Source organism: Hemiscyllium ocellatum, chromosome 28 (assembly GCF_020745735.1).
Source record: "Hemiscyllium ocellatum isolate sHemOce1 chromosome 28, sHemOce1.pat.X.cur, whole genome shotgun sequence".
Taxonomy (NCBI): domain Eukaryota; kingdom Metazoa; phylum Chordata; class Chondrichthyes; order Orectolobiformes; family Hemiscylliidae; genus Hemiscyllium; species Hemiscyllium ocellatum.
In genome coordinates, this window is record NC_083428.1 from 28671993 (window position 1) to 28684465 (window position 12473).

General features: G+C 41.7%; 1 protein-coding gene across 3 annotated transcripts; it reads right to left on the reverse strand.

Moving 5' to 3' along the window:
* Positions 1-4081: 4081 nt before the first annotated feature.
* On the reverse strand, positions 4082-12182 carry ccl25b (chemokine (C-C motif) ligand 25b). Of its 3 annotated transcripts, none has more exons than XM_060846390.1 (5): positions 11996-12182; positions 10615-10711; positions 7662-7785; positions 7053-7185; positions 4082-5814 (listed from the first exon to the last, which is right to left on the reverse strand). In XM_060846390.1, exons 2-5 carry the CDS (start codon positions 10676-10678, stop codon positions 5809-5811), a joined length of 327 nt encoding a protein of 108 aa, XP_060702373.1. In that variant the 5' UTR covers positions 10679-10711; positions 11996-12182; the 3' UTR covers positions 4082-5808. The 3 variants fall into 3 exon arrangements, with proteins under 3 accessions (XP_060702373.1, XP_060702374.1, XP_060702372.1); XM_060846391.1 differs by having other exon boundaries at positions 10615-10734; XM_060846389.1 differs by having other exon boundaries at positions 10615-10714; positions 11996-12181.
* Between the last annotated feature and the right edge of the window lie 291 nt (positions 12183-12473).

The window sequence follows — 12473 nt, forward strand, 5'->3', positions numbered from 1 at the left end:
CCCTCCAAACCCTTCCTATTCATGTACCCATCCAGATGCCTTTTAAATGTTGCAATTGTACTGGCCTTCACCACTTCCTCTGGTAGCTCATTCCATGCATGTACCACCCTCTAAGTGAAAAAGTTGTCTCTTAGGTCTCTTTTATATCTTTCCCCTCTCACCCTAAATCTATGCCCTCTAGTGCTGGACTCCCCAACCCCAGGGAAATGACTTTGCCTATTTATCCTATCCATGCCCCTTATAATTTTGTAAACCTCTATAAGGTCACCCCTCAGCCTCCGACGCTGCTAGGAAAACAGCCCCAGCCTGTTCAGCCTCTCCCTGTAGCTCAGATCCTCCAACCCTGGCAACGTCCTTGTAAATCTTTTCTGAACCCTTTCAAGTTTCACAACATTTTTCTGATAGGCTGGAGATCAGAATTGCATGCAATATTCCAACAGTGGCTTATCCAATGTCCTGTACAGCTGCAACATGACCTCCCACCTCCTGTACTCAATACTCTGACCTAAAGAGGAAAGCATACCAAACGCCTTCTTCACTATCCTATCTACCTGCTACTCCACTTTCAAGAAGCTATGAACCTGCACTCCAAGATCTCTTTGTTCAGCAACACTCCCTAAGACCTTACCATTAAGTGTATAAGTCCTGCTAAGATTTACTTTCCCAAAATGCAGCACCTCACATTTATCTAAATTACACTTCATCTGCCACTTTTCAGCTCATTGGCCCATCTGATCAAGATCCTATTGTAATTTGAGGTAACTTTCTTCACTGTCCACTACACCTCCAATTTTGGTGTCATCAGCAAACTTACTAATTATACCTCTTATGCTCCCATCCAAATAATTTATATAAATAATGAAAAGTAATGGACCCAGCACCGATCCTTGTGCGCTCCACTGGTCACAGGTCTTCAGTCTGAAAAACAACCCTCCACCACCACCGTCTGTCTTCTAACTTTGAGCCAGTTCTGTATCCAAATTGTGAATACTCATTATATTCTAACCTTGCTGTCCCCAAACATTTTTTATTCATGTACCTATCCAGATGTCTTTTAAACATTGTAACTGTACCCACATCAATCACTTCCTCTAGAAGTTCATTCCACACATGAAACAATCTCTGTGTAAAGTAATTGTCCCTCGTGTCTTTTTTAAATCCTCTCCTCTCACCTTAAAAATATGAGGGATACGGGCTGGGTGCTGGCAGGTGGGATTAGATTGGGTTGGGATAACTGTTTGACATGGACAGGTTGGATCGAAGGATCTGTTTCCATGCTGTACATCTCTATGATTCTATGACTCTATGACCCTAGTCTTGAAATCGCACACCCTAGGGAAAAGATGCCTGCCCTTCTTCTTATCCATGCTACTCATAATTTTATAAGCCTCTTTAAGGTCACCCCTCAACCTCCCACAGCCTATCCGATATCTCCATAGAACTCAAACCCTCCATTCTCACCAACACTCTTGGTAAATCTTTTCGGAACCCTCTGCAGCTTAATAATGTCCTTCCTATAACAGGACAACCGGAACTGGACGCGGTATTCCAGAACACACCTCAGCAACTTCCTGTAAAACTTCGACATGACATCCCAACTCCTGTACTCAAAGATCTGAGTAATGAAGGCATTATGCTAAATGCCTTCTTAACCAGTTCTGTGAGTAGTCATCAGTGTGTTATTCCCATTCCCCTCTGTATTAGGTCATAGGTTCCTCAAGAGTTGGACATGACCCCATGAGGGAATGTGGGTGCAAGTTTCTAAAGCGGGTTTTAAGACCGGATGGAAACATTTAATTTTTTTTCCACAGTAAATCCCCTGCAGAATTTCACCTACCTGATATTGTACTATTAAGTGTTAAGTTTCACCTAGAGCCAGGTATTTATTTATCATAAAGAACTCACCTTAACTGAACAATTGGGCTTTTGTTCACTAACAATCCTCCTTCAGTGCAATAATTGTTGATCTTATCTTGATGGTGTTAAGTTAGGCATTCTGGCAAAGTGCCATTACAAGCAACAACACTCAGTTCTGTAATTTGTTTTCGTTTGTTCTAATTCTATGCCCTAGGAAACATTGACATTTATTCCCGTCCCTGAGAATCATTTTCTTGAACCACTGCAATTTTGCTGTTTGCTATCACTGAATGCTGTTGGGGATCGACACCACATAAAACCAAAAAATTAGAGTCTTTGCAAGTTGCCATCCACCCTCACCCCTAACATGGAGAGCAGTTCCTGGATTTCTTTGTCACTAGGATTAAGACCATCCATTCAACTGCTTCTGCTGCTTCGCTTGATCAAACTTCCTTTGTGTTTCTCCTTGTCCTAAACATGAAATTCACAACTTCCTCTATTTTTTCACCTATTTCCACTCAAGCCCTTTCTGAACTCATCTTATCCATGATATCTGCCACTGTTTCTTTAATCCTATTTCCATTAAACTGCTGAGCACCCAACATCCATTCCTGGCCTCCATGTTATCCTGTACTGTGAATAGATCCCTCCTCTCAAGTCAGCAGTTTCACTCTTTTCCTCAAATAAAACCCTTGACCCCTCTTTTCTTTCAAACTGCTGCTCTATCTCAAACTCATTTTCCTCTCTAAAGTTCCTGGATTTGTTGGAATTCCTCTTTGGGTTTTCATCCCTGTCTCATTTCCAAAATAATTCATCAAAATCACAAAACATATTCTGTACGACTGTGGAAAATTCTTGGTCCTGAAACTCCCTTCCACATGTCTTCCCACTCTTGCACCATTGTCTCTGGTGTTCCCCATGGTGTCATCCATAAGCTGCCATTTCAATCACTTGCAGCCAGATTCCTCCACCAGGCATGCATTCCTCTCCCTCCCTCTAATCAGCCTTCTCCATGGAATGTTCCCTGTGGGACATCTTCGTCCACTCCTCCTCTACTCCCAACGCCTCCTCACTCCCCCATGTCACATTCAGATGCAATTGCAGAAGGTATAACTCTTGCCCATTTATCTCATTCCACCTCACTATCCAAGGCCTCTGCCACACCTTCCAGGCAAATCAGTGATTTACTTGCACTTCACTCTATCTAGTCTATTGTATTCGCTGATCACAATGTGATCTCCTCTATGCTGGGGAGACAAAATGCAGACTGAGCAAGCACTTTGCAGAACTTCTACATTCTGTCCACAACAGTGACCCCAAGCTTCTAGTTGCCTGCCATTTCAACACACAGGCATGTTCACTGGCCAACATCTCACTTTCTTGTTAAAGGCCTGGAATATTTCAGGGCCCGGAATATTTTGGGGTCGAAAAGAATGTAGTATTAATACTGACCTAGTACGAACAAAGCAGTAATCCAGGGGATAGGCAACTATAACCTAACAAGGGACAAAGTACAGTCGTACTGTATGGGTCAAACAGTAATGCAGAGCTGAAAAGGACCCAAGGTCAGAGAAAGGCAGTAGTGATAGAATATAGACTTAAATTACAAAATCCAATTTCTTACTACACTTTCAAGACATAATTTGTTTTGACATAACAGCCTGGTAGGGTAACTGCTCTGCCCAGGACCATACAAAACTACAGAAGGTTGTGTGCACAGCCCAGACCATTGCAAAAGTCAACCTTCCATCCATGGACTCCAGTTCCATGGCTCGCCGCCGCAGAAAGGCTGCCAATCTCATCAAAGATCCATCGCACCCTGGCAATGCTCTCTTATAACCTCTTCTCTCAAGCAGAAGGTACACACTCAACCACACACCAGCAGGTTCAGGAACAACTTCTTCCCAGCCATTATTAGACTGATGAATGGATGCTCTAACTTCAAAGAACCCTGATCTTGTTAATGTTGATGCCCTGGACAATATAATTTTATGCTTCTAAGTTTTTTTTTCACCTTATGATCTGTATGTCCTTGCTTACTATGAGCTGCCTGTACTGCTCATAAACAAAGCTTTTCACTATACTTAGGTACCATGTAATAATGAATAAATCAAATAAAATCGAAGTCAGAAACTTTGTATGTGGGCCATTTATGATTCGTTGTGATTTCTCATTCTAGTTTTTGCACGGAATGCAAATTGGAGGGAACACTCTTGCAACTAGATTTTAGAAAAGTTCAAAATTTATTGAAGCACAGAAACAATCTCAAAATGTACATAATCAAGGTTATTTCAACACCCATATTCTACATAAAGCTTCTAGATAATCAAAATTTTAACATAGACAGCAGACTAAGTGACCACAATTTTAGGTTACTTGCTACCTTCAGACAGAGGGTCTGGCTTACGCTGCATCCCAGTGAATGCCGCAGCGACAAACTCTTAACTGACTTCTGGAATGAGAGTGGAAAAGCTACAGTTGCTATTGTTGTCACTGTTGTGAGAAGATGCTTCTGAGTTCTGTTAAACATTGAGGAAGAAGCTTTCCCCATTATGTGTAATACAGCCAATTAAAAATATGAAACAGTGAGGACAATTTTCAGCAGCATGTGCAGGCATTAATGATCTTTCAAGGTGGTCATGTTGTGATCTTGAAACAAAATGCCAACTGAACCCGTTAAAGACCAGAAATCATTGTGGTAAAAAAAACATGAGTGGATAGCTGCACTAGACCACCCAGAAGCTCACTAAGGGGTTGACTGATACATTGATGTTTCACACTCATTTCTGCTGGAGCTGTGAAGATAATCTCAAATAGATTAGGAGACTTTCAAGCAATCTTTGTCAAAACATCACAAATGCACGATAGAAATTCTTAGAGGTCTTCAGATGGAACTCCCACTTAAAGGAAGCACCAGGAGAAAGGGTCACAGCCATCTTGATCTGGATGAGAAGTGGAAGGTGGGCATGAGACCAGGCAGAGTAGTGCAGTTGCTGCATAAGAGAGGGATGAGAGGGCAAGTTGTGATTACCCACTGGACCTCCTCCACCAAAATCACCAGATACCATGTGCAAGAGCCTGTAATCCTTCCCATTGGTTACTGAGCAAGCCACTGGGGACCATCCAGCAATTCCTCATCTACAGTGTATGTGACTGTGTGGAGTTTCCATACATTGCTCAAAGAACATTGTTTCTAACCACCACTGGGATGCTAACCCTACAGGTTATCACTTCTAAGTGAATTCAAATTATGGTAATCAACAATTGGGAGAAAAATGGTGTGATAAATCTGGACTATCAAAAAGGTCTAAACAACGTCTCATTAAGTCAGCTCCCATTTAGCAAATGCTTTTACCCTTCCAGTAAAAAGAGCCCCATGATGCCATGAAATTTGTTTGTTGGATCAAGTCAACCACCTTCTTAATTGGCTGGCTGTAGCAGCTGAATGGCCTGCTTCCAATCCCTTGGGCAAAATGCAAAGCTTTATCTATCCTTTGGATCCCTGTAATAACTGGATTTTTGATTGCTACCTGACTGTCGTGTCGGTAATATTGATTTTCCTTGGAGTGAATTGTATAGATCAACCAGCTAACAAAAAAAAGCATTACAGAAAATAATAACATACACCAACAGATCACAGTGGAGCTGTCTGCCATTCAACATAATGAAAAGTTTTGCAGTTTAATAATTATAATTAAAGTGTATGATGGTTAATTGATAATGGTGTTGCTGGTGATAGTGTCTGCATTCCAATATCACCTTTCCTGTGTTATCCTCTTTATTCGGGAGTTAGATTTTTCTGAATTATAATTCACTGGTGCAGCTGCTTTCAGTACAGCCACATGCAATCACTTCAGCCTCACTTCAAAGTCAGATTGCAGAAAAGGAGCAGCTTCAGGTGTTGGGAGGGTAATGGATTAGCTTCCATCCTCCCTGTTGCTCAGAGCTTGATTAATGCTGAAAAATATAAAAGGATTTGACTTTCAGAAACTCATTGTAAGATTATCTGCATGCAAAGGTGTAGGCAGTATCCCTTCTTACTAGGATCTGCCCCAAATGAATAAAACAGCAGTCAAAGTAATCCTTATCAATTTCAACTTGCTATCAAACTAAAATGCATTCTATTACATTTACAACAAATTTATAAGAAGGTGAGAGTCAGGATCCCTCAGTACCAAGGGTCAATCTTCCCATAGCATCACATGAATTTTATCACAGTAATCTCACTCTGGATTGAGACTTTACTTCTCAGTTTAAGAGTTGTGCATTTAATTTGTGGGCAAACATTATGACTACGTGGAAATAGTGACGTGACAGAAAGAGATGCACCTAAATTAATGGTACAATCTGACTAAATCTTTGTAGCCCTTCCAGAACATTCCTGCATACCTCTACCATTAAATGGATTCAAGATGACATCTCTGCAGCTCTGACCATGTCATTCCTGGATCTCTGCAGGAAATAGAACCAAATCCCCTCGACAGAAAAATCCAGCTTGAGATCATGGATTTTATGGGGAGCCTTATGTGACCCAGCGACATTGTCCATTCCCTCTAAAGCTTTAGGAGAAAAGAAGGGGCAGGACGAGCAAACCAAATTTCCAAATGTTTCCCACGTCTCAAACACCACCATCATCGTCATAGCCAATCATCTAATGATGGTCCAGACCTCCTGAAGAGAATTCGACTTCTTTTTGTCACGCTATCAGCCCCTTGGCTTCATGCAGCCCAACTGACCTGCTGGATTTTCTGACACACTGGAGTGAGCAAATTGGCTGCACCTCCCCTTCATGTAGTCAAGATGTGGAAATGAGGTGATTTTGGACTGCCCCACAGATACACCAAACGATCAGTGCCATAGCAACAACTTTCTGGTACTCAAGTCAGGATAGACTGCACCCACAATACCCCTGAACCCATCAATTTCACCTAGATTTTAGCCCCACATTCATGAGCAATACTGGTGGTCATCTACTGCATTTATTATAACCTTTTAAATTGACTACCTGAGGATTGGATTTCAGGATGCCATGTCCCTGAACCACCCACTGAGCTTTCCATTGCGTTGGATTCCATAGAGCTGGATTCCATAGACTCAGTGCATCCTGAAACTACATGTTCCTTGTCAATGTATCTGCATCACCCATTGTCCCACTGAGTTTTATTATCCGGACTCCTGTACATTTTGCCACTTACTTTCAGATATTTGCAGAGTTTAGCACGACCCCAGCATCTTCTTCGGTGTTTTTCATTTTTTATCATGGCGATAATGCTTTTTACCCATTTGTCATTTGGATTCACACAAATGGTAGCACGCTTCAACTTCAGGCTGAAGAAATGGACAAAGATTGAACAATTGTAACATAATATTAAAGACTGTCAGGGGTTGGAGGAAGACAGAAATTCAGTCTGACCCAAGAAGTGTGGGTCACAGTCTAACAGGGTGGGCACAGCCTGACCCAGATAGTACAGTCAGACATTGGGGGGATATGCACAGTCTGACACATGGGGGTCATAAAGTAACACAAGGGAGGAGGAAGGGAAATCACAGTCTGACGTTATGAGGGGGACACAGTCAGACTATGACTCTATCCCATTTTAGTCATGGGGGCAAAGGGTCATGAAAAATACAGTCTGAAAGTCTTATCATCTTTGCAGAGAGGGTTGTACTAACACAGATTTAAGAAAATAAAAGCTACAAGTGATAAATATACCCTTCTAATAGTAGAGACACCAGATACCGACCTGGTCTGAATGGACAGGGAATTAGGCTATGTACTGTATGTGTGGAGGTTTTGGACTTACACTATGGCATGCAAGTTGCAGCTTCCACCTGTGGTCTGTTCTCGGTAACTGATGACATTCTTCTGGATTATGAGGTGATGCTTTACTTTGACATATTTCAAGCAGCAGTCTTCAATCCAGCTCACTGTTGAAAGGTAAAGGTATACTAGTCAAATAATAGCAACCGTTTCAGACTAACAGGCTAATTTGAAACTCCCTTCACTCTGTATTTCCAGTGGCAATGTGTGGTTCTACTTAAAGTCATTACATAATTTCTTAAAATGTTGTTAACTACTGTATTATCACTGCTAATGTGACACATTATCCCTTTCTTCTGATGATTATGAGCCAAGATGGTTTTCTTAATTGCTGGTAGTCACCTTATCTGATGAAATTGACTTTGATAATCTATTGCACAGATTTCAACTGCTTTTTTTTAAATCTCACATTGTCTATGATCTGAGACCCATCTCCTGCTCGACCTATTGACACTACTGAATACAATATAACGCAGTATATGCCCTCTATTAACGACCTGTATCTTAACTAATGCCTTAAGTCTTTTTTCACAGCCAGATTTCTATTTTGAATCAGTTGTCATTACCGTTAAGAAGAGTCAGAGATGTGAAGCTGTCAGATAAACATTGTAATGTTTTGGTAACTCATGTCTTGTTGGTTGTTACTGGTGACAACCGAAATGTTGAAAACAGGACCAACATTACTGCATTTGGCATCATTTGATCAACTAATTTTAAACAAAATGCTTGTGTTAGAGCTGGGTTTGATTTTAGTAAAATCAAGCAAGATAGAAAATGTTGTAGCTGGGATAAAGTGGGGGTGGAATTGGCCAGGATTTGTGGTGTTGATCACCATCCAAGCAGTTCTTTGGAATGGAGTTATCAGATGAGGTCTAATTCAGACTTGCTCGCACTGTGATGCTTCACTTGGTTAAGTAGTTTGCCTACACAAGAAGAATAATGAAGTACTGAGAGATTATTGGCATTTATATCACTGCACGCATCAAAAACCATCGGTAGACGCACCTCTTCAGGAATGAAAGATTATTCCTGATGCAATCAGCTCAGGTGAAAATATCCATATGAAACATTAGAACAATGTGTTATTGTTTATCTTCTTTCCAATGCACGTTTCCATTCATTAGTTACAAAAATTAGACCATAAGATACTAGGACACAAGGGCAGAAGAAGGCCATTCAGCCATCAAAGTATGTTCCACCACTGAATGAGATCACATTCCTACATTTTCCCTATTATCCCTATTCTTTATTAAGGGTGGCACAATGGCTCGGTGGTTAGCACTGCTGCCTCAAAGTACCAGGGTCCCAGGTTTGATTCCAGCCTCAGGCAACTGTCTGTGTGGAATTTGCACATTCTCCTTGTGCGTGCATGGGTTTCCTCTGGGTGCTCCGGTTTCCTCCCACATTCCAAAGATGTGCAGGTCAGGTGAATTGGCCGTGCTAAATTGTCCATAGTGTTAGGTGCATTAGTCAGAGGGAAATGGATCTGAGTGGGGTACTCTTCGGAGGGTCGGTGCGGACTTGTTGAGCCGAAGGGCCTGCTTCCACTCTGTAGGGAATTTAATCTAATCCTAATTCACTTATCCCTTACTGATTAAAGGTCTGCTTATCTCAGCCTTGAATATATTTAATGACCCAATACTGATAGCTCTTCCACAGATTCACTATGCCCTGAAGAAGGAATTCCTTCTCATTCTCTGTCCTAACTGGGAGACCCCTTAAACTGAGATTATGTCCTGTGATTATAGACCATCCCACATTTGGAAACAGCTTCTCTACACTCTGTTAGGACCCAAATGAATCTCCTATATTGAAAAATGTTGACAATGGAGTGAAAATGGTTAATTGACTGGATAGGATGGGCAGATTGAGAATGATCATGTGACAAAACCTCCTGAAATATGTCTAACCAGAGCAAGCAATATGAGAGATGAAAATTTCAAACTTCCAGTCCCCCACACCCAAGACAAAAAAAGGTAGAATCATCATCGAACCCTTTGAACGGTAGGAAAAATTTCAAAATGCCTTGTTTGACTATTATTCTGTGAATTGAGTGAGAACACATTTGAACCAATTCTGTTATCTATGCCAGGTGCTAAGAAAATGAAACCATTAATAAAAGGTCCACAACAGAGCCCAGTCAGTAATATTGCCAGAACAACAGCCACAAATCTCCAATGCCTGAGGAAACAGCAAATGAGAGATATTCACTGCCCTGTAACAAGCAGGTTCGGGTTCTTTGAAGTGGCTATTTGAGATCCCTGCAGGACCCAGCACCAATAACCTCCCCCCCTCCCCCCCCAACTGCCAGTTCCTGGTAATGTTAAACTCCTCTGTTTAACATCACCACAGTGAAGTTAGGATGTTGAGATTGTCTCCTGCTGCCAAGGCTGGATACAATACATCCTTTCCTAAATTTGAAAGAATGCCTCAAAATCGCTGGGTCAATGCAGTTACATAATATAAACCATAATTCCATCATCATTAGGAATTGAGCAAACAACACCACTGACTACCCCCCGGGAGGGCAGCAAAGACAAATATTTACCTCCCTATCGATTAGTACAGGAAGATGGATGATCATATCCCTAACTACAGTCCTTAAAGTAATATTCAACAAAACTCTTTGTTCTACTGACTGGTTAATCACAGCTTTAGCAGAAAACCCGAGCCTCAATGCACCAGGCACAATCCAAGAGTGGAAGAGAGTTATCCTCATCTGTGAGGGACCGCCACTGAGACACACAATTGTCAACCTTCCTTACACATTTCCAGAGAGGGAATCCTAAGTGAATAGCGGTTTTACGCACACACACACATATATATTACACACACACACGCACACTTTCAACAATAAATGAACCTAGAAACAGCTTGGTTTTTGAAATTTCAAAAGTGAAATTTTGAAGATGAAAACATTGTTGTGAAACTCTTACCTTGCGCAGTGCTCAGGTAGAAGCAGACTGCCATCAGAACTAGGGCCACAAGCTGGAACCTCATCCTTTCCCCTCAAGTGTGAATCCACAGGGACAGCTACTAGATAGTGAAAGACAACACTGCAGACAACACTGACTGTAGTTAGGGATATGATATGACTAAAAGCAGTCCAGAAATTCCTTATTATCATTGATTGCTCTCCTGTTGTGGTGTGAATCATTGGAGACATTGGCCTGGAGGATCTCTGTTGACTTTCTACACTGTTTAGTGAGCACTTTCCTCTCACTCCTTTCTTGGGTGATGGACTCAGAATCCCTCAGTCGTATTCCTAAGACCCTAGGCAGTGCTTTTCAATCAAGGTTTCCCAGAACCCAAGAGTTGTCCAAGCATTGATAAAAGGATTCTGCAGAAGCTTCAGTTCACTTGAAAACTACCAAATGTTTCATATATATAATATATATATAGCTGTTACATTTAACAAGTAGTATTATTTCATTCAATAGTGTTTTACTTTGTTTTATAATAAATAGGCAGTAGGGAGGAGGAGAGGGAGCACTGGAAGTTTTGCAGAAATTCACAATATAGAGTAGGGTTCCCTAATCAAACAGGTTTGGGATCAGTGCTTGATGGTCATGTGTTGGGCTATGATTGATGGGGGTGTTGATGTAGATTGTTTTCATCAGTTTGCATGCTTCCTATCACCCCCAGTTCTTCCTTCCCTATTAACATCAACGACGTGGAGGTGCCGCTGTTCGACTGGGGTGGGCAAGGTCAGAGACCAGATGACACCAGGTTATAGTGCAACAGGGTTTATTTGAAATCACACGCTTTAGAAGCGCTGCTCCTTCGTCAGATTAAGTGAGTACTGCACTGAGGTGAACACCACTTGTGTTGAGCTTGTGATTTCAAATAAACCCGTTGGACTATAACCTGGTGTCGTCTAACTTCTGACTTTGCCAATGTCAACAGAATTGCTTTGCTCTCAGGTTTATTCCCGGCCTGAAGGAGCAAAGAGTTGCAACCTCTGACCTCCCTTTCCTCAGCTGAGCCCACCTTGGAACTGGCTGTTCAAAGGTGGCAGGGTTGGGCTGCAGGATAAACTCCTATTCCAGGCTGTGCTCACTTTCCTCGAAGCTCAGCCAATCTGATTTGGTATGTGCCGTATCAGCGATTCTTTGCAAATCTGAGAACAGAGGGACAACATGCTTATTTTGATCTAAAAATATTAAATTCAACAGAACACCTCAGTGGAAGTAGAGTGAACGTGTCACTTATACGAGGAGTGTATGTCAAAATAAAATCAAGTGAAGCTTGGACCAATTGCCTATAAAAATCCCTGGCTGTGCTCATCAATCAAGTAACATTAGAATTTTGTCTTACCTTACTATGTCGTTCCTTCTTTTTCCAGGGAGGACACGTGAGTCTTATGGGGACAGAAGAAACTTTCCTTTTATAAATCTGGCGAGCTCCGCCCCTACAACAAACAGCTGCTGACGGTTTGATCAGCCGACACTACTTTCAGAACTCCGGCTTTTACTGTCCGGCTTGCTGTGCACAACGTTTTTTTTTAAATAAAGCATAACATTCCCAAACAAAGGAGCGATTATAATGCAGCCAAGCGAAGCTGGGTTCAGTTACTGCACATGGTAAAGTCTGACAGGTAGCCCGATACAACTGGAAACAGATCCTGTTCCACTCACTAACAGACACCTTCTTTAAAGGTTCCTCTCAATTGAATAGTGTCACTGGAATCTGAAGTCTAATATTGAACTGCACTCCAGAAACCTCTATTCCCACCTCACTAATCTGCAAAGAACCTAAATCAACCCCTGGCCATCTGAGTTAGTCATTTTGGATT

Coding starts and splice junctions, on each gene's coding strand:
- ccl25b (XM_060846390.1), bottom strand. CDS start 10,678: ATGAGGTTCCAGCTTGTGGCCCTAGTTCTGATGGCAGTCTGCTTCTAC. Junction 7,786..10,614: donor CTACCTGAGCACTGCGCAAG/GTAAGAGTTTCA, acceptor ACCTTTCAACAG/TGAGCTGGATTGAAGACTGC. Junction 7,186..7,661: donor TGCAACTTGCATGCCATAGT/GTAAGTCCAAAA, acceptor CCATTTCTTCAG/CCTGAAGTTGAAGCGTGCTA.